The sequence below is a fragment of the Misgurnus anguillicaudatus genome, chromosome 19, assembly GCF_027580225.2.
Source record: "Misgurnus anguillicaudatus chromosome 19, ASM2758022v2, whole genome shotgun sequence".
Lineage (NCBI taxonomy): Eukaryota > Metazoa > Chordata > Actinopteri > Cypriniformes > Cobitidae > Misgurnus > Misgurnus anguillicaudatus.
The window spans coordinates 37,349,994-37,373,768 of record NC_073355.2 but is presented as its reverse complement, the minus strand read 5'-3'; the positions used below and the strand labels follow the sequence as shown (position 1 = coordinate 37,373,768).

Here is a 23,775-nt window from a genome sequence, read left to right as displayed (position 1 = left end):
CTGAGAAATGTTCTATGGGTGTTGATTATTTTTCTGTAAACCGCACACCTAACTTTTCAAAGGTCTTAAAAATAGGCACCAGAGCAATGTTTGTGGTAACCGTGGTATAAGCGGAATAATTGACTCCGGTCCTTTGAATTATTTGAAAATAATGCACACCTGCGGTGTAACTCCGCTTCGCGTCGTGCCGCATTACCACCTTGGTGTGCATTATTTTCTTATAATTCAATGGCCCGTCTTCAATTATTCCTTACGTAATGCACGTTACTTGTAATGCGTTACCCCCAACACTAGTGGTTACGATAGCCAATAGCGCTTCACATTTTTAGCTGACGTAATGATGCAGTCGGTACATGAGAGCCAATGTTATTTCACAATCAACGACAACATATCATTGCTTCTTTTGGCGGCAGTTTTTGAACCAGTGTAGTCAACACCAAATCTGATATTTACAGCAGATTGTCATCACTTTTGCATTCTTCATATAAATCGATCGCTTGACCTTGGTACACTTGAAATACTTGGAATAATAAGTATCAGATGTATGGAGAGATCTGATTGTACAATAATAAATACATTATAAATAAATAAACACATTATAAATAAATCTGTACGTTATTTGCTTTTAAGGTGTAACATAGTAGTGTAATTTGTAAGATCAATACAATTAATCATGGTGGTTTAAATTGAAAATCATATCCCAATGTATGTCGTCATAGCAAAATTATTCCCCAATATTTAATTTCATACCCTAATTTATTTACCCTATAGGTGGTAATTAAGTAAACATATATGTTGGATATATTTGGGGGAATGGACCAACAACCAACGGTTGATCAACGGTCTTCTCTTTTGAATTATTTTATTCCTTTTTTCAATGCATTTCTTTTGCTACCACACATGCAGTATAATTCATTTAAACTGTTAATTCATTTAAACTTGGCCCAGTGATATTTAACTGTAATGTGATCGACAGAACTGGAACTACCTCATAGGTGTGCAATAACTAAAAATAATGCACACCTGTAGAACGTTTCTCAGCCAATAAGAATTAAGCATGTAACAGCTCTGTGGTATAAAACCATTTCAATGCACAGATAGGTCCAGTCAGTTTGATGACCATTCCAAATTAATGTGATACCTAAAAACATTGATTCGCAGGGAAACAGCACTGAAACTTGTTAACGACGATGCACCGTAACTGCGCTGCAAAGCTCTCTCTCTCTCTCTAATAAAAAGTAAATGCTACGCTGTAATTAGTAATCCTATCGCACTACTTTATCTCTGTGTCAATGAGCTGTTACTCACTAATATAATAAAGCAATAAGCCCAGCGAAGCAGTGGGTTACTAGTGCATTTTATAACAGCTAAGGGACACTTAGCTGTTATTAAATGCACTGTAACACCACTGCTTCGCGGGGCTTATTGCTTTATTATATTAGTGAGTAACAGCTTAGAATCAAGTGTGGTTCCCAAGCAACAAAGGCTTACACTTCAAATCTTAATGCACAGATCCAAACTTTTGACCATATATGATATTTTTGTCCTGCCTGTTTACAAATACTTTCGCATTGAGTGGTTCTCCTCCATGTCATGCACTATAATTCTTTAATGCACAGCTAGCTGTTAATTACACTTAGAAAGAAAGCAGAATTAACAAAAATCAACATAATTGTATGAATACTACTATTATATTGCTATCAGCACTCCCAAATAAATAAATGACTGCATCTGATAAATAACATTTTGGTCTGAGCTGATGCTTGACATTTGTTTAATAAAATCAGTTGATGTATTTGTTATGAGATGAATGAGATATTACCTGAGTAAAGCCTCTTTACAATGAACCAGCTGAATGTCCAGCCTGAAGATGAACTTATAACCTCACACATCAGAGTCACCGAATCTCCTTCAGTCAACCACTGCTGTGGAGAAACACTTAAAACTGTCTGTGGTTTATCTGAAAGTGATCAATCTCTCATGAATAACATGTTACACTTCATCTCTTCACACTAATAATGATGAACAAACATATAAACTCACCTGATGATACAGTCAGTGTAACAGCATCACTCATCTCAGTGTTTTGTTCACGAATCTTTCCTCTACAGGTGTATTTATCGCTGTGATGGTATTGAATGTTGTTGATTTTACACTCTTGTGTGTTGCATTGTGGGATTATATTTCTGTTGTTTGTCTTCTCTACAGTCCAGCTGTATGTCCACTCAGTGTCTCCTGTATCCTGTATGTCACATCTCAGAGTAACAGTTTCTCCTCTGAATAGCTGTTTGTCAGGATCAACACTTACCACAGGTTTAAGACTCTCTGTACAAACACAATGTACAAATTTTTAACAAAACACAATCCGCACACATCATTATGTATATTTAAATATTTGACTTGTTATTAGAAAATGTTTATATTTAACCCTGTAAAACCCTCGGTTGTACTATTACAACATCAGTTTAAAATCGAATAAAGTATACCTGTACATGTTTTACTCTCTTTAAAACCACATTTACACAACTAAAAGGTCCTATTGTTTAGATTGTGTTTAGATGTTTAGATGTTAAGATACAGTTGAATGTTTTGATTATATTAGATGTTGAGCTTGTAATGTCAATGTTGAAATTTTACAACATTGGGTCTGTAGGGTAGCAAAATTTACCTGTGCACCTTGCACATTACATGAATTTGCTGTACTTCTAACCTATTGAAAATGTACTTTTGTAATCATTTTTTTGTAGCAACAAAATATAATATTGATGTTGAATGTCTTTGATACTATTTGAGTTTTAATCTAAGTTTTAAGATTATTAAATATGTTTATAGGAAATAAATTATTTATTTGAGAGTTTGAAAGTATTTATGTGGCAATATTTGAAACTATCTGTATCTTATGGTTTATAAAATATTCTTAGCTGGTCCCGGTTTTTTTCTCTGTGCTTTGTTTGCCAAAATATCTGTTTGCTGCATGAGGGTCAGGTGATATTGTTCTGGAATGTGGGGTGGGGTTATAGGTGATATTAGCATTATAAATAGATGACAATAAGCTTGCCAAGACAGTATTGTGTGAATTCTAATAATAATATTAATAATACATTTTATTTAAAGCGCCTTTCAAGTCACCCAAGGACACTGTACAGTAGGATAAAATTAAGACATAAAAACAACATGAGAAAAATATAAAAGCAGATAAAATGACAATAACATAAGTGATAGAATCAACAAATAAAGCAGAATACAGGGGCAGTACATGTACACTATACACTTAAAAATAAAATAAAGATATTAAAGGGATACTTCACCGATTTAGCATTCAGCTTTGTATCTGTAGAAACCCGGCAGTATTACGGAATGACCATGTTTCCCTCCCTCATTTCCCCCTGAGAGGAGAGATATCTGCATTTTGGTTCTGCAAAAAAGTCCTCAGATGATGTAATATGACGATTTTTGCATCATCGGAGGACTTTTTTGCAGAACCAAAATGCAGATATCTCTCCTCTCAGGGGGAAATGATGGAGGGAAACATGGTCATTCAGTAATACTGCCGGGTTTCTACAGATACAAAGCTGAATGCTAAATCGGTGAAGTATCCCTTTAAGATGTGAATTTGAGGAATGTAGTATGTATAGTATGTAGAAAAATGAATAGTATGTAGAAAAAGCAAGAGTGAAAAGATGGGGTTTTAGCATGGATTTAAATGTGGACAATGAAGTGGATGCACAATTCTGTGAAATAGGTGAATTCTTTGAAATGTATAAGTGTGATTGAAATTGATTTGCATTAAGATTATTTAGCATTGAAATAATCGGTGTGTTTTTTAATTTCAGAATTATCTACAATGCATATGATGTAATTTATATTATCCAAATTTGGAAAACGTGATTTTGAGATGGGACTCTGATGTAACTGATGAGGAGGAATGTGGTGATAAAAACTTTATGTCTGACCATATGATGATTATGTGGACATGACGGCAACAAAACCAACCCATTTAAGAACACAGACCTTGCCCCATGACAGGTATTACTGTCTGAAAAAGGATTTTATCAGTCTCAAAACTTATTTTATTAGCATCACTAATGATGCCATCTCCCTCCATATACCACTGGAGTACATCCAAAGGTTTGCTTCAGAAGACATGATCACAGCTCTGACAGATAACACCAATGAGTACAGTTTCCAAAAGGAGGAGTTTTCATAAACAACAAAATGGGATTACTCGTCCTCTGTGGTCTCCTGCATGCTCCCTCCCCTAACCAGCTCTCCCTCCTATATACTAACAACACCACTGACACTCTATGCTCCATAATTACACCCTGCTTAGACACATTATGCCCTCTGATATCTGCACCAGCCAATCCCTTCCACACCTCGGCTATCTGATTTTCTCTGCGAGCATCAATCCTGCAAAGAGAAAGTGGCGCAGATCGAAAGATCCTGCAGACCTCGGTCTCTATCAGTCTCTTCAGGCCTTGTTCTCCACAGATGTCTTCTCTGCTAAAACTCAGTACTATCACTCTAAAATTAGCAGCTTACCCGACGCTCCTGCTTTGTTTCTCTGCCCGCTCTCCCCCCACCTTCAACTGACTTCACAGCTGACGATTTTGCTTCTTTCTTTATGAAGAAAACAAACTTCATCAGCAGTCAGTTTTCTGCCCCACTGCCTCTTGAACAGGCTCAAAATTCTGATGCATGCTTTCTTTCCTCTTTCTCTCTCCTATCTAAAGAGGATGTTTCCAAAATCTTTACCTCAAACCACCCGGCTACCTGCCCGTTAGATCCCATACACACCCATCTCATTCAGACAATTTCTCCTTCTGTCATCCCTGCTCTCACACAAATTATAAATTCATCCCTTTCCACAGGTACATTTCCCACAGCTTTTAAAGAGGGCAGAATAAGGGGCCAGTCACACCAAAAGCGCTTTAAACGGTTACAAGCGCAAGGCGCAACGCACTGCCTTTAAAAAAAAAGAGCAGTGTGACGCGACTTTTCATATTGCTAAGATACCACCGAGTCAGCTGTTTTGTCAATCAAATATTGAAGCGTGAGCGCTCTTTTGCTGTTAACTGTCATATTAGCAGAAACTTTAAAAAGAGGGTGCTTGCTCTGACCTTGTTTGAGGGTGAGAGGTGCACAAACACGCAGAAGAGGGTGAGCGAGTGGAGTCCGGTTCTTCAAAGCAACTGTAAACTTCCCTCACTACAACGTAAGGCCCGCCTGTGCCCTCATTCTATTGGACAATGGAAAGACGGGAATGACGTCGGGCGCTTCTCCGTTCTCAGCGCTCCTTCAAAAATGCGTGCGCGGCAGGCGGCAAAAAACAACGCAACTCACTCGGCGCGCATAAACAGTGTCAAACGCGCCCTGAATATCATTAAAAAAGGCGCCTGCAACTGCCATAAACACTTTTGGTGTGACTGGCCCCTGCTGCTGAAGAAACCCACACTTAACCCTGCAATGTTGGAGAACTACAGACCTGTATCGCTTCTTCCCTTCATTGCCAAGACTCTTGATTGTGTGGCTTTTGACCAGCTTTCCTCACACAAACAACCTCATGGACATCAACCAGTCTGGTTTCAAGAGCGGTCACTCTACCGAAACTGTTCTCTGTCATTGAAGCCCTAAGACAGGCAAGGGCAGCTTCCAAATCATCTGTGCTGATCCTGCTGGATCTGTCTGCTGCTTTTGACACAGTCAATCACCACATCCTCATGTCGATCCTCAAGGCAATGGGTGTCTCTGGAACAGCGCTACTGTGGTTCATGTCTTAACTCTCAGGTAGGTAATTAAGCTACAAGATCAGCTCTCTTGGATGTAAACTAAGGTGCAATGATGTCACATCATGTGGATGAGTAACATACACTTGGAATAAAGCTATGAAAACAATACATTTCTCTGAAGCGATCTCTCTACTCCCATTATTGTACGCGAAACCACCGTGGAACTGCAGGTAAGCACTGCAGCTTTTACATTTGGACACTTGATCACTGGTTTTCGCATAACGAGACTATTAAAACACATTGTGAGATATTGCCACTGATATTTATAAGCAGCATGCAAAAAACATCTCTCTGAAACTTATAAAAAACTGTTTTATGTAGTACTGACAAAAACAAAGTCCAGTAATAAAGTGAGTGCCCGTACCGCAAAATTAAATGGAAAAGCAATAGTATATAAATATAGTTTTATTAACTTTTACCAAAACAATAACACCTCAAAAGACATTAAATGAATAAGAAAATGGAGGGGTTACTTGAGTGTAACCTTGTTCCCTGAAAAAGTGGAACGAGATGCTGCGCTGCAACAAAATCTCTGGCATAGCCAACTATGCAAATGAAGTCTGGTAAAACAAAGACGAAGTTTTCCTTCTCACTCAACAACTCTCCCCCATTGGCTACCTCAACTATGACGGGTTGGACTCATCATTCTTAGAAGTTCTGATGGTTAGTGCAGAAGTAAAGTCTATAGTGATATTGCCCTTCTTTTACTCCCTCTTAATTTTCCATGCTTTCTTTCTCTCTCTATGTTTCATGTTATTGTTTGTTTGTATGTGTTGTATGTGTATTTTGTATCGTAGTTAATAAACTGGTTTGCATTTCACAATTAAATTGTTTCTGTGTTAAATGCTCATGAAATTCAAGTCACTTGATCTGCTTTGATCTGTTACATGCTTTTGAGGTAATACTGTATAGCAGTAAGAAAGTTGTTTTCTAAAGGGCACAGAATTCACTTTTTAATGTAAAATTATAAGTTTATTCGCTGGACAAATTCATTAATTAATTGTTATTATTAATTCTGCTAAAGCAGGTAAAACCTTATCAATTTCTATACTTATTATTCCCTTTGAGCTAAATCTGGGAATCTGGTTTCGGTGGGAGGTTCAATAGTGTTTTAAATAACGTTTCAACAAAGAACATTGTTTTTTTTTAGGTCAGATAAATATGATGTTTTCCCTGACTGAGATCCATGGCATCCTAAATGTCATGTTGTCTCTTACCTTTCACATTTATCCACAGTCCTTCACTGTAGTCTGTGTAATAGTCTGGTTTTCCTCTTCCAGCTCTACACCAGTACTGACCTCCATCTGAAACTTTAACACTGTTGATTGTGTAAGAGTTTGTTTCTGTTGTCATCTTCTCAGTGTTTTGTGTGTGTTTGTACCAGTAAAACTTCCATCCAGTAGACCAATGATCAATGTGACACTTCAGAGTCACGGTGTTACCTGTCAGTACAGATCCTTTAATATCTGATGTGACTTCAGGTTTTGATCCTGCAGGAGAATAAAAACATTCAGATCCTGTAAAAGCTTCTCTCTGAGTCTTAGTGAAAGAAAACAATAATATATTTCTGTTCCTCCTAAAACAATGACACAACTACTGACAATAATGTTTCTGATAATTAACACACATGAGATGCTTCTGTCTTTGTTTCTCTATTTTAGAGTAACAGTGATATTGAACTCACCCTTTACATTTAAATAAACAGCATAGCTTGATGGTGAAGTCTGTGGTCGTCCGTGTATCTCTGTACTACACCTACACTCATACTGATCAGATTCAGTAACTCCATTGATAGTGAGAGAGTCTCTGTTTACAGTGTAACGCCTACAGTTAAACACCTTAGTACCACGTTTATACCACTGATATGTCCAGTTTAATGATCTGTACTGATTCTCTATCTCACACTTCAGAGTGACTGTCTCTCCAGTGAACACAGGACTGTTTGGCGTTACTCTCACTGTAGCTCTGGGTAAAGCTGAGGAAGAAAATGAAGTTATAAAACTTCATAAAAAGTCCAAAATCTGAATAAAATATTAATTGTCATTTTCACTTTCAAGAAATCTTTAAACAGAAAGATTTTTATTTTTATTAAAGAATTGCAAATTATTTAGCATTATTTTGGAAATTTATTTTAGCAGTTATTACACACAAATTAAATTATAATTTAAATTAAATTGGTAAATAAAAAAGCTAATATCTTTGCATTTGACAAGAATCTTGTCAAATAAAGTGACTAAATCTAGCAGTAAATTATAGAAAAATAAATGACCCAAACTACTGACCTTTAACAGAGAGAGTCACATTATCACTGTACTGTGAGGATGAGGGTCGACCATCTCTCTCTCCTTTACACCAGAACTCATCCTGATCTGATGGTGACCTGATGGTGTAGATGTTTCCCTCAAATACTGCAGTCTCACTTGTGTTGTTATACCACAGATATCTCCAGTTTAATGATCTGTACTGATCCTCTATCTCACACGTAAGATTAACTGTCTCTCCAGTGAACAAAGGACCGTCTAGTGTTACATTCACTGTAACTGTGGGTAAAGCTGTAAAGATAATGAAATATTTTATCGGGGCTTAAAGGAACAGTATGTAAGAAATTTATATCAATCAATTATAAAATGGCCCTGATATGTCACTAGACATTAAGAAACCATTTTCATTTTAAATACCTTTATCACTGACAACAGTGGCCAGGATATTGTCATTTAAAAAGTGGAGTTGCAGCCCTCAACTGATGTTTATGTTGTCATGTTGTGTGATTGCAGTACCAGTTTTAGCCACAAGTTTTGTGATTGCAATACCAGTTTTGGCCACAATCCTACATACTGTTCCTTTAAGGATACACACAGTACACAATTTTTATTTAGCCGTGTTGGGTGTCTGTTATTTATTATAAAAATGGAAAGTTCCAGTCTTAGATGCTGATTGGTTTAAAGTTGTGGTAAATTTGTGTGCTTTTCATTTGGCTTATGTGGGAAATGTTTAGTTCTATTGTATGTTGTCAATGTCATATATTAATATATTTATGTCTGAAAAGAAAAGATACTGTACAGTGCATCTATACAAGGAAGGCACTGCTCTTATTATGATTGGAGTAAAATGCTATGCTTATTATGGCTTCTCTGGTGATAGATGTCCCGCTTTCTGGTAAAAAGAACCAAACATCAATTGATGTGCTCCTGTGTACAGTAACTCAGGTAGAGAAATGCGTTACACTGCAGAAGGTCATGGGTTTGAGCCCAGGAAACACACATACTAAATAAATGTATACCTTGTGCCTTTTCAGGGGCTTTTGGGGCATGTTACAATCTTTACGCTGGTGCAGTAGCTAAAGCAACCTCAATAGGCTAAATGTGGGGGGTTTATTTCAAGTAGAGCTTACAAAACAAAAGTTGTGATACAGATAGTTAGTTACTGTAATTTAATTACTTTTCCTATGAAAAGTAAAGTAAGGGATTTGTATAAACGGTTTGCGTGCGCGGCCCCTTTAAGACCGTGCGCGTCCCCTTTAAGCCCGTGCGCGTCATGAAGAGACTCAGGTGAATGTGAGGGGAGCTGTGAGGAAGCGCTACGAGCCGTTTCAAGTTCAAGTGTGTGCGTACATCAAAGAAAGTGAGTTATTCATAATTAAAATATTATACAGAGCATGTTTATGTTGCAGTTATGCGGGATATCACTGTTAGGTGAATTAAACTTGATTTATTGAGCTCGTTTATCGAGTGTAATGTATGCGCGATCCTCCGTGCATTTCCCGCCATATCGAGTTTATTGTTTGATTTATATTGCTATTTTGCTAAGTTTTAACACATTGTTAGTTGCTGTTTATATTAGTATGTGTGTTTGTATTGCATATGATTGTAATATGAAGGTTTAAGTTGAGCATTTAGATAAGATTTGATATATCTTACAGTTATTACTTCACTCCCATATTGTTAATGCTACTCTGTGGATAATATAATTCATGCCTAACTTCATTTAAAAGTAATGGGCTTTTTTGTATTATTGTATTTTGTGTAATTTATCATATCTTATGTATATCTGTTTTGTGTTTTATTTGTACAGACCACACACATATACAAACCCTCCTTTCTTCAGTAAAGTTTAATCAGTATCTGAATGGTGCTTGACTCAATTCTTGGACTCTAATCGGTTCACCAGGATAAAGTGTACCTATCCAACAGTCCTTAAGTCAGTTTTAATTTCCAATCCAACAACTGGTCCTTCGAGCCGGATGGGCACTTCCCTGGATAAAGATGTCAGCCCATTCTAAACCAGGAAATCCTGCGGTTCGTCCTAAGCGTCGTCCTGCCTACTTACAAGATTATGAGGTAGATTTTCTGAGTTCATGCAAATCAATGCCATCAAGTAGTCAGAGAGAGCAAGCAGTGGAGTCATCTGATGATGATAACTCTTCCTCACATATCACAGCATCAGTCAGAAAACCTAAAAGAGCACATAGTTTTCCTGTTCCTTTTCCTCCTCTAAGCCTGACTGCCAGAGATGAGAGTTTCGACACCCCACACAACCCTCAGCAACGTACTTCTCAACGACGCACCCCCAGTCTTTCCTGTCATGCATCATCGCTAAGTCAAAATCGTCAACCACAATCTCAGGTTCATGCAGAGTTCCTTACCTGTGGTGAGAGTGGTGGTTACCAGAGCGACCGATCAGATGCTGGCACTGTAACGCTGCAGAGGATCTTAGAGGAAAATTCTAATCTCCGTGAAACACAGCAGGCCATTCAAGGTTATCTGAAACAGATCGAGACAGCTAAAGACGAATTGGTTCAGCTCTTAGAGAGAGCATGTAATCTCCAAAGGCCTTCAGATACTCCCAACACCCAGTCTATTCATCCATCTGTTACATTTCACCATGGGGTACAGGCGGATGATGACGACTGGCCAGAGCCTCCTCCGCCTGTTTCCTGTGAGGAGCCGAGATTCGTGAAAATGCGAGAAATCACAGATCAGTATAATGACAAGCACAAGAGTATCAGTGACACCAGAGTCCCACCTACACTTAACTCTAAACTCACCTCTGCAGATAGGTCTATGGACTTCAAGCATTCAAGTCCACGTGAGGAGTGGCTGAGGTATGGTCAGTTTCCTGCCCCGCAGATGAGTTCCCAGTATGTTCATGATCAAACATGGGATACACCGAAACATCCTTATCCTGGGCATCCCCGAATGGCATCCCATAACATATCACCTGCCATGGCGTCTGTGGATACTACAGAGAAGTATTACAAAGGACCAAGCCCCACTATTCCTTACTTCCGAAACAAAGATCCGAGTGAGTTCGCACGTCTGAAGATGGCCTTGGATAACCTCTTACCACCTGACAGTACAGAAATGTTCAAATATCAGATCCTAGTTGACCATCTAAAGCTAGAGGATGCTTGTCTAATAGCTGACTCCTACCTGCATTCTCCAACACCGTACCGGGACACGATGATGGCCCTCAACGAGCGATTTGGTCAGCCTCACCAGGTAGCATTGAAGAGGATTGCCACTATTCTCGATTCCCCTGATATCAGCCGCAATGATCCATCAGCCTTTGAGAAGTTCTCCCTTCAAGTGCAGTCTTTAGTTGGTCTGCTTAAGACATTAGGCCAGGAAGGTAGCATCGAGTTGCAGTGTGGGTCGCATGTTGCACGTCTTCTCAGTAAACTGCCACCTGAAAGACGGGCCGATTTCCGCCGCCACATGTTACACCTGCCGGGAGTGACATATTCACTGATGGATCTGGCAGACTGGCTCAAATATGAATCTTGGTGTCAAAGTTACGATGATCAAACCATCAGAAAGGAGAGCCGACCCAAAACTGAGTCCCGGGTAGCTCAGCGGTCACGCCGAACCACTGCCACTTTACTGACTGGGTCTGGAAATAGTTCGGAGGCTATAGTTACATATCCTGTGGCCAAGGAAGAGGAAAGGGCTAAGAGTAAGCTCGCAGTATATTGCTTCTACTGTCAAACCTCAGAGCATGCATTCAGTCAATGCCCCAAAATCCCGACCCTTACCAAAGACCAACTCTCGGAGTGGATACGCACCAGTCGAAGATGTTGGCGGTGCGGCCGTGCTCATCAGGCTGCCCAATGCGGTTTAAAGAAACCATGTCCGCTTTGTCAGAGAAAGCATCTACGAATTCTTCATGAGGTCAATGAGAGGCCGGCCTTTGAAGCATCCAAAACAGAGGCATGTCTAGTTAGTTCAGCAACGCAGACATTGTACCTGAACAAACCAACCAGCAGTAAGAAAGTCTTACTCAAAGTTGTCAGAGTGCTGCTGCATCATGGAGATAACACACTGGACACGTTCGCTATCCTCGATGATGGCTCTGAGCGTACGATGCTCCTAACAGAGGCCGCACAGAAGCTTGGTCTACAAGGTACTCCAGAAAATTTAGCTCTGAGAACTATCAGACATGATGTGCAGACTATCAATGGCGCTGCAGTTTCATTTCACATTTCTCCATACACCAAGCCAAGTAAACGTTATTTTATATCTGGAGCTTTCACTGCCCCTCAGCTTGATCTAATAGATCACTCTTACCCAATTCCTAAGCTGCAGAAGCAATACAATCACCTGGCTGGATTACCACTGCCGTGCTTTGAAAGAGTGAAGCCTCTCATCCTAGTTGGTGCAGATCAAACCCACATTATCTCACCAATCGAACCGGTGAGACTTGGTCCTGCTGGAGGTCCAGCTGCTATAAGAACCAAACTGGGATGGACACTTCAGGGACCTACCAGCTTACTGGAACACAGACTCAAGCCAAACCAATGTCTACACATTTGCACTTCACCCTGTACTGCTGAGGTACTCAAGCATGTTGAAAAGCTGTGGCAAGTGGATGTTCTGCCATTTCAGAATGTAAAAGAGTGCACAAGATCTAAGCAGGACAGAGAGGCCATCGAGCTTCTGGAGTCTAAGACTGTTCGCGTAGAGGTGGAGGGAACAAGACGGTATGCAACACCTTTGCTGCGTAAGGGTGACATGCCCTATCTCCACGCCACGATGGAAGCCGTCATGCCACGTTTACGAAGTACTGAAAGGAAATTGGCAAGAGACTCTCAACAGGCTGAAGCTTATTCTGCAGAGATTCAGAAACTGGTACAGTCTGGAGCTATCAAAAGGCTCAGTCCAGAAGAGAGGGACAAAGATGGTGAAACTTGGTTTATCCCCCACCACATGGTAAGTCATAATGGGAAGAACCGTGTGGTGTTTGACTGCTCCTTTAAGTTCAATGGACTCAGTCTAAATGAATCACTCCTTGCTGGTCCCACTTTGGGTTCATCACTCCTTGGGGTCTTACTCAGGTTCCGCGAGCATGCAGTGGCCATAAGCGCAGATATCAAGGGCATGTTTCATCAGGTCCGCCTTCTTCCAGAAGATAGACCTCTTCTTCGGTTTATCTGGCGTGACTCTAAGGAAGGTGGTGCCCCTGATGTCTTTGAGTGGCAAGTTCTTCCCTTCGGAACGACGTGTAGCCCCTGCTGTGCTACTTTTGCCTTACAGCGTCACGTGAAAGAACACAGCCAACCCGACGAAGACGTGAGGTTTTCAGTAGAACAATGTTTCTACGTTGACAACTGCTTACAGAGCCTGCCATCAAAAGAGGATGCTAAGCAATTGGTGGACAAGTTGAGGGGGCTGTTAGCTGAAGGGGGCTTTGAATTGAGACAGTGGGCCAGCAACGTACCTGCTGTCGTGCAACATCTTCCATGTGAAGCCAAGTCAGATGGTCTTGAACTTTGGTTGGCTCATGAAAAGAAAGAGGTCCAGGAGTCTACTTTGGGACTTAGCTGGAACTGCCCTTCAGATGTACTGACATACCGCCACCGGCCCATAGTTCATGGTGCTCCTACCATGCGGATTATTTACAGAGTTTTAGCCAGTCAGTACGACCCCCTGGGGTATATCCTTCCATACACCACCCGGGGAAAGGTGTTGGTGCAAAGGCTTTGGAGTAAACAGCATGGCTGGGATGATACTCAACTTCCACAAGCCTTAGTCCAAAGTTGGAACGAATGGGAAAGTGAGCTGCCGTTTCTTCCCAAGATCAGTTTCTCAAGAGCGTACTTACCAGCATCAGTAGACCAAGTCAGAGCTGTTACAGATCTTCACATATTCAGTGATGCGTCAGAAAGCGCATATGGAGCAGTCGCTTACCTGCGTACTGAAGATCAGCTTGGTAAGATCCACATCTCGTTCGTCCTGGCGCGTTCTAGAGTAGCACCAAGAAGAGTCCTGTCAGTGCCACGCCTAGAGCTCTGTGCTGCTGTAACTGGTGCACAGTTGGCAAACCTCTTGAGAAAGGAGTTAACGTTGCCCATTCGCCACACAATCTTTTGGACAGACTCTACTACTGTGCTGTCATGGATACAATCCGAGTCTTGCCATTTCAAAGTTTTCGTTGGGACCAGGGTGGCTGAAATCCATGAGCTAACTAACCTCACTGCCTGGCGATATGTGGATTCAGTTCAAAATCCAGCTGACGATCTTACACGTGGAAAGACTCTGAATGATCTCTCGAAGCCCAACAGGTGGTGTCAAGGACCCCCGTTTCTGTTTAATCCACCAGAAAACTGGCCATCAAACCCGACAGAGCGCACTACGATTGACAGGTCTGAGCTGAAGAAATCTGCATTCTGTGGAGTAACAACTACAAAGGAACTAATTGGCAGCGAGCACAGAACATGGACAGAACTCATGGAAACTACTGCACGGGAGCTACATGGGGCGGCTGGAGAACCAGGGGAACCTACAGCAGGTACTTACCAAGCAGCGGAGACTTACATCCTCCAGAAGATACAGGATGAGAGTTTCCAAGAGGAATTACAACGACTGAAGACTGGCAAGGACCTCCAACGAAGCAGTCGCTTACTCACCTTAGCTCCCGAATATGATGAGGCATCAAATCTACTCAGAGTTGGTGGTAGGCTGAGGCGTGCTGAAACGTTAGATCCTGCTGTGAAACATCCTGTAGTGCTGGATGCCAAACATCCTGCTGTGAAGCTACTTCTCCAGGACTATGATAAAAATCTCTGCCACCCAGGCCCTGATAGGGTGTTTGCAGAAGTAAGACGGCAATACTGGGTTCTAAGAGGAAGAGAGGCAATTCGTAGCCTGCAGCATGCTTGTACGGAATGCCAGCGTTTGAGAGCCAAACCATCTGTTCCTAAAATGGCAGACCTTCCCTTAGCACGGCTGCGTCTCTACAAACCTGCGTTCTATTCCACCGGAGTTGATTGCTTTGGTCCTTTCCTTATAAAGATTGGCAGACGAGTGGAGAAGAGGTGGGGAATCCTTTATAAGTGTCTTACCACACGAGCCGTACACATCGATCTTCTGCACAGTTTGGACACGGATTCATTTCTGATGTCACTTCGGAGGTTTATTGCACGCAGAGGCTCACCTGTGGAATTACTGTCTGACCAAGGGACGAATTTCCGAGGAGGAGAACGGGAACTCCGGGAGGCTTTCCAGTCGATGTCACATGATCTTCAGGAAAGACTCGCTCCACAGAAGATAGCGTTTCATTTCAATCCTCCTGCGTCACCACACTTTGGGGGAGTGTGGGAGAGGGAGATAAGATCCATAAAGATGGCATTATCTGCAACTATTGGGGCCCAATCTGTATCAGAGGAAGTACTCAGGACTGTGTTAATTGAGGTAGAGAACATCCTTAATTCAAAACCTCTTGGGTATGTGTCTTCCAATGTGGCCGATCCTGACCCAGTAACGCCCAACCTTCTTCTCACGGGGCGGCTGGATAGCTCCTTGCCTGCAGTCATCTACCCTAAGGAGGAAGGCCTGAGTCATCGACGATGGAAGCACTCCCAGGTGCTTGCCGATCATTTCTGGTCCTCCTTTATCCGCCATTACCTTCCAAATCTCCAGGTCAGACATAAATGGCATCACACAGGCCCTGATATAACCCAAGGCACTGTAGTCATGATAATGGATCCCCAGCAGCCAAGGGCACACTGGCAGGTTGGAATGGTAGTCCGAGTGCACCCTAGTCAAGATTCAAAGGTGAGATCAGTGGACGTCCAGGTCGAAGGTAAAGTTTATACGAGACCTGTTGCTCGACTAGTGGTTCTACCTCCAATTCCAGAAGAGGACAAGGAGGAGCTTCAAACACCCAATGTAGCCTGATTAATGCACACGCAGCCCTCACATAATTCAAATTGAGCATGCAATTTGGGGGCGGCTGTATAAACGGTTTGCGTGCGCGGCCCCTTTAAGACCGTGCGCGTCCCCTTTAAGCCTGTGCGCGTCATGAAGAGACTCAGGTGAATGTGAGGGGAACTGTGAGGAAGCGCTACGAGCCGTTTCAAGTTCAAGTGTGTGCGTACATCAAAGAAAGTGAGTTATTCATAATTAAAATATTATTCAGAGCATGTTTATGTTGCAGTTATGCAGGATATCACCGTTAGGTGATTTAAACTTGAGTTATTGAGCTCGTTTATCGAGTGTAATGTATGCGCGATCCTCCGTGCATTTCCCGCCATATCGAGTTTATTGTTTGATTTATATTGCTATTTTGCTAAGTTTTAACACATTGTTAGTTGCTGTTTATATTAGTATGTGTGTTTGTATTGCATATGATTGTAATATGAAGGTTTAAGTTGAGCATTTAGATAAGATTTGATATATCTTACAGTTATTACTTCACGCCCATATTGTCAATGCTACTGTGTGGATAATATAATTTATTCCTAACTACATTTATAAGTACTGGGCTGTATTATTCTGTATTATTGTGTTTTGTGTAATTTATCATATCTTATGTATATCTGTTTTGTGTTTTATTTGTACAGACCACACACATATACAAACCCTCCTTTCTTCAGTAAAGTTTAATCAGTATCTGAATGGTGCTTGACTCAATTCTTGGACTCTAATCGGTTCACCAGGATAAAGTGTACCTATCCAACAGTCCTTAAGTCAGTTTTAATTTCCAATCCAACAGGATTACTCTTATTTTTCTTGTAATCTAATTACAGTTACTTCTGATGCAGTGCCGGTCTTTCCTATACGCAAAGTACGCAATTTGCATAGGGCCCCGCACCACTAGAGGGCCCCCTTGATCTTAGAATTATTTAAAACCATTATATCAAAGAAAAATTATTATTATGTTTAATGAAAACAAGACGCTATAATTTAAATAATTTGCAAACTTCCGAATTTATGCGGGTTTTTAAAAATATTTAATGATTTCTTAAATCACTGATATGTACTCGGACAACATGCAGGCAGTTTAAACTGCAGCCTTCAGAGGTCACATTTGTAGGCTGCATATGCGTCATAAAAACGTATTTTAGAATATTAACAATTATAATGTTGACTATTATTCTTAGTTAATGGTTAATTGTTATATTATGCTTATGACTTGCAAATGAAATGCTTATTTAACTTAAATAAATCAGGCTTGATGGCGTATGCAGCGCGAATATGCAACATGATCCGGAGGTTGCAGCCTTCAAATTTAGAAACGGCCGCGTGCATGACGCAGAAGAGTGATTTGGTAACGATGCGCATATTATATGCCCACCATTGATTTAAAGCAAAGGCAAAGCTATCCGTCTGGGGCAGAATAAAGGGGAAAAAACGTGAAGCAAGGGAACAAGATAAAGGTTTTGCGCGAGCAGATTAAGTCAATGTAAAGACACACGCGTCCTAGCATGGGGCGATTCAAATGACGCGAATTGGGTGACGCAATTGCCGCGAAAACACGCGCTTTTCCCTTTGAACTTCAAGAACGCGCTCTCGTGCAGGATAATTTGACGAGAGAGAGAGAGAGAGAGGGAGAGAGAGAGAGAGAGAGAGAGAGAGAGAGAGAGAGAGAGAGAGAGAGAGAGAGAGAGAGAGAGAGAGAGAGGTAAGAATGGTGCCCACGTTGAGAAAACTTATTAGAAGACTTGAAATTTGTAAAGGATTAAAGTCCTATGTCACTCGTTTAATTACAGTATGTTAACTGGATGACACTGGATATAACTCATTGTATAGTTTAATAAAATAATGTATTTTGATTACACAAATCAACCTAACTATATGATTGTAGCTGCTGACCAGCATAGGGAATCTCTATGGCTATTTTATAAGACATTTTGCTGATACAGTACTGTGTGTTGTACCTTATCTAGTTAATTGAGTCTTTTTGGGCATCTTATGCCTAGAATTATTCAAGGAGATTGATTCTTTTAACTTCCTTTAAAGTTTGATCAATTGTGCATAATGACATGTGCAACAAATGGATATAGGGTGTCAAACTCATAGATTTGCAATATTTAAAATCAGACACTATTTTTAAAATATTTGGGGTCAACCTCTGTGACAGCTTTAAAGCTGAAACTTATCAAATCCTATCAGAGGTCCAGAATGTCATTGAAACACACCAGTGGCTTTGCTGTCATCAGTATTAAACATGTTACCCCTCGAAGTAACTAACAGCAACATTGACTGGGTTTTACCCAGATAGCACAGGTACGTCTGTAAGATGTCTGGTAAAGATCTGGAGATCTGGAATACATCTGGTGTGTAAAAACATCTTATAAAGGAAAAGAGCTGCTTTACATACATTCTAAATCAAAAACGTCTTGCAGACATCTTCAATATGTCTGTCTATATGACATCTTTAAGGAGACGTCTCACAGACGTATTGCAGATGAGAAAACAATCTAAATAAGACATCTTGCAGATGTAAACGCAGACATCAAATAGACGTCTCCGAGATGTATGTGTGCTATCAGGGTCTGAATGCACTGACAGAGGGCCCCTCACAAAGCGTTGCTTAGGGCCCCCCAGCATCTAGGACCGGCACTGTTCTGATGTAACTAAATACTGTGTATGGACTGTAAAACAATTATGTATACTTAAACACAATAGTGGATTTAACATGGTTTTAGTTTACAATTCTCACTATTAACTGGTTGATTATTATTAGCATTAATATTAATGAGATGATGGCTGTATATTAATAGTTAATTGCACATATTAATGCCTGATTCTGCAAAACCTTATTCTACATCTTTAACCCTCCCCATTTCTACACTCTAAAAACAAACGGTGCTATATAGCACCAAAATTGGTTCTTTGCTCGTAATCATAAGCCATGTTTCCATCCACATGTTTTTATCCGAATTAAGTGATATAGAATGAAAAATGCGTTATGGAAACAGTAAAATTCGATTGAATTTCATGAATATCGACTCAAAAGAAATACGTTCGATCTCATCGGATTTTATCTTGATCGATTTATGGCTTATGCGATAAACGCTGATGGAAACGTTATTTGCCGAATAAATAATGATTTGCGATTAAGGTTTAGGTCCTTTTATGGTTGCAACCCACACACAAAACAAAGAAGATAAAGTTTTAGGTCATTTCCGCTCTGGTGGCACACATTGCGTGTGTCAACAAAGTCAGATGTAAGTGGACAAACGACGAGACGAGATTAATTTTAAATTTAATTTACCAGAGAAAAAACAACTATTTTAGAGCTGAAGATCTTTGCCCAGACCCGACGGGTTCGGTCAGATTCGGGCTTCATTTCTAACATTTTACACGGGCTCGTGCTCCGCCTTTGCACGGTAAATGAGCGGTCAAGTTCAATGCTGCTAGCGCCCTATCAGGTAGCGCAGGACCACGCTGAAGCCATTTACAGTGGATTTAATAATTTCCTCAACAAAAATGTAGCCTAATCTTGGTGAGTAAAGATTTTTTAATGTATAACTAAATATTACTTAGCCTTAAATACATAATTTAGACAGAGGATATAGACTAATGTTGGCATTAATGTAAAGAAAGTGCCGAAGCAAATACCACGGAACCTTTATCTTAATTTCGTTATTCCCAAATAACCATCTTATTCAGAATGTATTATCTTAATTCGTTAAGAAATAATTGTTTTTATTGGCATGTTGACCTATAATGTATTGCATATGCCTATTTAGAACGAGATGTTACGATGATGACTTTTTTTTTCTTTGTTTCAACTTCCAAGTGACGTGTAGCCCAGTTAGTCATATTAATAAATAATGTTAAAACCTGTGTAAATTACTCATTCTTGATAAAAGCTGTTTGTGTGCGCAAATTTAAATAATGTTTGGCTATAAACGGGTTGGGGCTTTTAAAAAGCTGTCAATCAAAATGTAGTTTCGGGTTCGGGCTGCATTCTGTCGGGCTGCATTCTGTCGGGCTCCGGTCATTTCAGGCCCGATTACAGCTCTATTTTAGATAGAAAAATCTAAGAAATGCCATAATTTATCAGGAACTGGCGAAGGAAATGTCCAACAATGGTTATGACAAGACGTGGGAGGTCCTCCGGAGTAAATGAGGTGCTCATACAGCGATACGTTTTTCAAAAAAGAGTTATCTCTCATCGGTTCCGGAGTGAAAATAAAAGCATATTCGACCTTGATGAGATGGATCCTCGGCCAAAGAACCCTCGTAGCTTCATTGGCTTATTAACAACTCTAAAGATATTTTTTCGTTCTCATTTACGTTAAGAATTGATACGGACTATCATTTCACGTTAATGCCTCCGTTGTCGTTGGGAATTTAGATGCATTTGCATCATCATAGCAATTAACATCATTTTCTTATTATTATAGCTTGATATGTCGCTATCAGCTCAGCTGGCACATAAGCACTTATAACTTGTGAAATGGCGCAAATTTGTCTAGCAAAACTTTGTTCGCAAATGTTTGCTTGAATATTGAGCGATTCAGTGCGAAAATGAATGGAAACACCTTGAAATGTCTCAAATCAATTCGATATACCAATTTGATCGCAAACCAGCATGTGACGTCATTACGCACAGGTTTTTATTCGCTTTAAAGCCGTTGGATGGAAACACAGTTTCACCAGCTTTATTCGCATAAGTTTTTTAACCGAACTTCAGATAATTCGATTGACAAGTGGATGGAAACTTAGCTATAGAAGAACCATTTTTAGTGCCATATAGCACCGGTGAAGCACCAGTGAAGCACCTGTGTAGAACCATATAGGGGCCATATAGCACCACTATAGCACCACATATGGTTCTACATAGCACTTTATGGTTCTACACAGGTGCTTCACTGGTGATTCACCGGTGCTATATGGAACTAAAAATGGTTCTTCTATGATTACGAGCAAAGAACCAATTTTGGTGCTATTTAGCACCGTTTGTTTTTAGAGTGTACCAATACTTAAATTAACAACTTCTTTAGTATAAATAAGCAGTAGTTGGATATTGAGGCAAAAGTAGTTAATAATTAGTTAATAGAGAGAATTGGACCCTAAAGTGGGACCAGAATAATTTATGTACTTTTATATATTATTTCTTTGAGCCGTTTCAAGCCTATCCTTGTATCATATCACTCTAAAAACAACTGCTATATAGCACCAAAAGTGGTTCTTTGCTCGTAATCATAGAAAAACCGTTTTTAGTGCCATATAGCACCGGTGAAGCACCAGTGAAGCACCTGTGTAGAACCATATAGTGCTATGTAGAACCATATGTGGTGCTATAGTGGTGCTATATGGCCCCTTTATGGTTCTACACAGGTGCTTCACCGGTGCTATATGGCACTAAAAACGGTTCTTCTATGGTTACGATTCAAATCAACAGTTTTGGTTCTATATAGCACCGTTTTTTTTTTTAGAGTGTACTAAATAGGATTTAGAAAGTAATTAGTAATAAGTAATTAAATACTTTTTGGAGAGAGTAATTTGTAAAGTAATCTAATTACATGATTGAAGATGTAATTAGTAACTAGTAATTAATTACTTTTTTTGAGTAACTTACCCAACATTGGATACAGATGACATCAGATTTAATTGTTGGTCAGAAATATGTTGCTTAAAGAGATAGTTACGCCAAAAATGATAAGAACCCAATGAATTAATTACTCAAATGATTATCATTATTTAGTGGAACACAATCGATGTTATATAAGAAAATGTTCTAGCTGTTTCAAGCTTTATAATGGTATAAAATGGTGCTTCTGATTTGATTATTATTATTTGAAGAAAATTGATTGCAATTTTGTAAGACAAATATCAATGTTTATTAACTAAACAAACTAAAATAACTAGCTTCCGATAACAACAGACACACATAAATGTGAGAATGCGTTTTCAGCATATGAAGTGGTGTCTCGTCTCTTTTAATTGTGATTTTAGAGATAACGATATTTCCCTAGTAGAAAGAACATCAATCTTGAATAACTAAAATAACTGCCCATATGACCAGGTGTCTCTCAGAAAACAGCAAGGAATTAACCTGGTTAACTTAAGATTGAAATGAATATAACTGTCATGAGGTAAATTGCACTATACAGTATGCAGTCAATGTTAAATATAATGAAAAGGCTCACCTGATACTGTCAGTGTAACTGTATTGCTGATGTTGTGTGGTCTGTAGGTTTCTGATCCTATACAGGTGTAGTTTCCAGTGTCAGACTCATTAATAAATCTGATTGTATAATACTGAAGGTCACTGATGTTGTAAAGTGATGAATCTTTATACCAGCTGTACTGCCAGCTATAGACTCCTCCTCCATTGACTCCACATGTGAGATAGACAGTTTCTCCGCTGTATACATGATCATCAGGCCAAACAGACACATTCAGTGTTGGTCTTTCTGTACAAATGACAAACAATTCATAACAAAAACTGTCAACTTTTGGATGTCACAGATGCTTCATTGCAAATATATAAATTACAGGTTTAAACCTCTATCACAGCAATTACAACTTATTCAGTGTCTTTTTTATTAAATAAATGTTTCTGTGGTCTCAAAAAATGTTTACTTACCCGCTGTTGTCAATTCTGACGATATATTGGGGGATAAAGTAGTCCAGGAGGGCCATCCTTAAGTACATGTAGATACCAATATATTACTTAAATACAAAAATATGTGTACTTTTGTACTTTAGAAAATGTTAAAGTACCTGGTTTTAGATACTTATTATAAATGACCAAATGTAAAAGTTAACTACAAATTTAGGAAACTCTGAATTTTCAACTCCTCCCCATTTTAACTCTTTCCCCGCCAGCGTTTTAAAAAAAAGGTTTGCTTTAGGGCAATACGTCTTGGTTTTAAAATTTGCAGAGACTTACCTGGTGGATAATAACAGTATTAGGGATAGCCTGAAATACTTGTCATTGGCAGGGAAAGAGTTAATAAGTTAGATGTCCATAATATACTTTTAAAACCTCATAAGCAGGACTAGAAATTTTGGGGGAATGCAGGGGGGTGGAGTTGGGGGATTCCATCTCCAACTGCTTGGAGTTTTTGAAACGATGAAATTAAAAAGAAATTATACTGTATGTAAACAACTTGATAATAATTTTTTTAATAACTGATACAGATACCAAATATTTAGATTCTTATGTGCCCGATAACCAATATGCTGAACCTATTTTTATTTACTGTTATACTTCTGATTTTGACACAGTGATTACAATTCTACTGTACTTAACAAGCCTCTATATCCTCTATATCCTGGGTCACATCAGCATTAAGGTTGCTCTTAAAGAGCCGGCTGTATTTGTAAGACTATACGAATATATCAACCCTTTTATTACATTGTATTAACCTCTGCATTCAATTACTTTCGATTCCCTTTCAGTCGGTAACTATGACATCACATCGTGACCGACGAATCGTTAACGCGCTTCGTTGGACCAATCTACTTCGAGAAACTAGTAAAACGCCAATGAACTTAATGCAGGTATTTGCATCCACCAGCGTCGCCCCGCCGCGCGAGTATTTAACGAGAGGCGGGTGCAATACCAAATCATTCTTTTCGATTCAAAAGCCAGCAACTGCTATTGAAAAGCTCTTTCTGCTCATGGGATATGCTGCGTGCTGAGGTTGTTGGAGAGATAGCATTTCAGCGGAGGCTCACTTAATTCCACCTCTTTACTTTCACTTTGAACTTGAGTTTGAGCATGTGCATTGCACTACCCTGTGTGC

At 39.7% G+C, this 23,775-nt stretch overlaps 1 protein-coding gene across 1 annotated transcript in view; it reads right to left on the bottom strand.

Moving 5' to 3' along the window:
• Positions 1–23,775, bottom strand: part of LOC129425508 (leukocyte immunoglobulin-like receptor subfamily A member 2) — a 46,562-nt gene that overhangs the window by 6,148 nt on the left and 16,639 nt on the right. Inside the window, 4 exon segments of the mRNA XM_073856658.1 lie at positions 1,823–1,960; positions 2,044–2,325; positions 22,171–22,437; positions 22,611–22,667. Of these exon segments, the coding sequence (XP_073712759.1) occupies positions 1,823–1,960; positions 2,044–2,325; positions 22,171–22,437; positions 22,611–22,667 (744 nt within the window).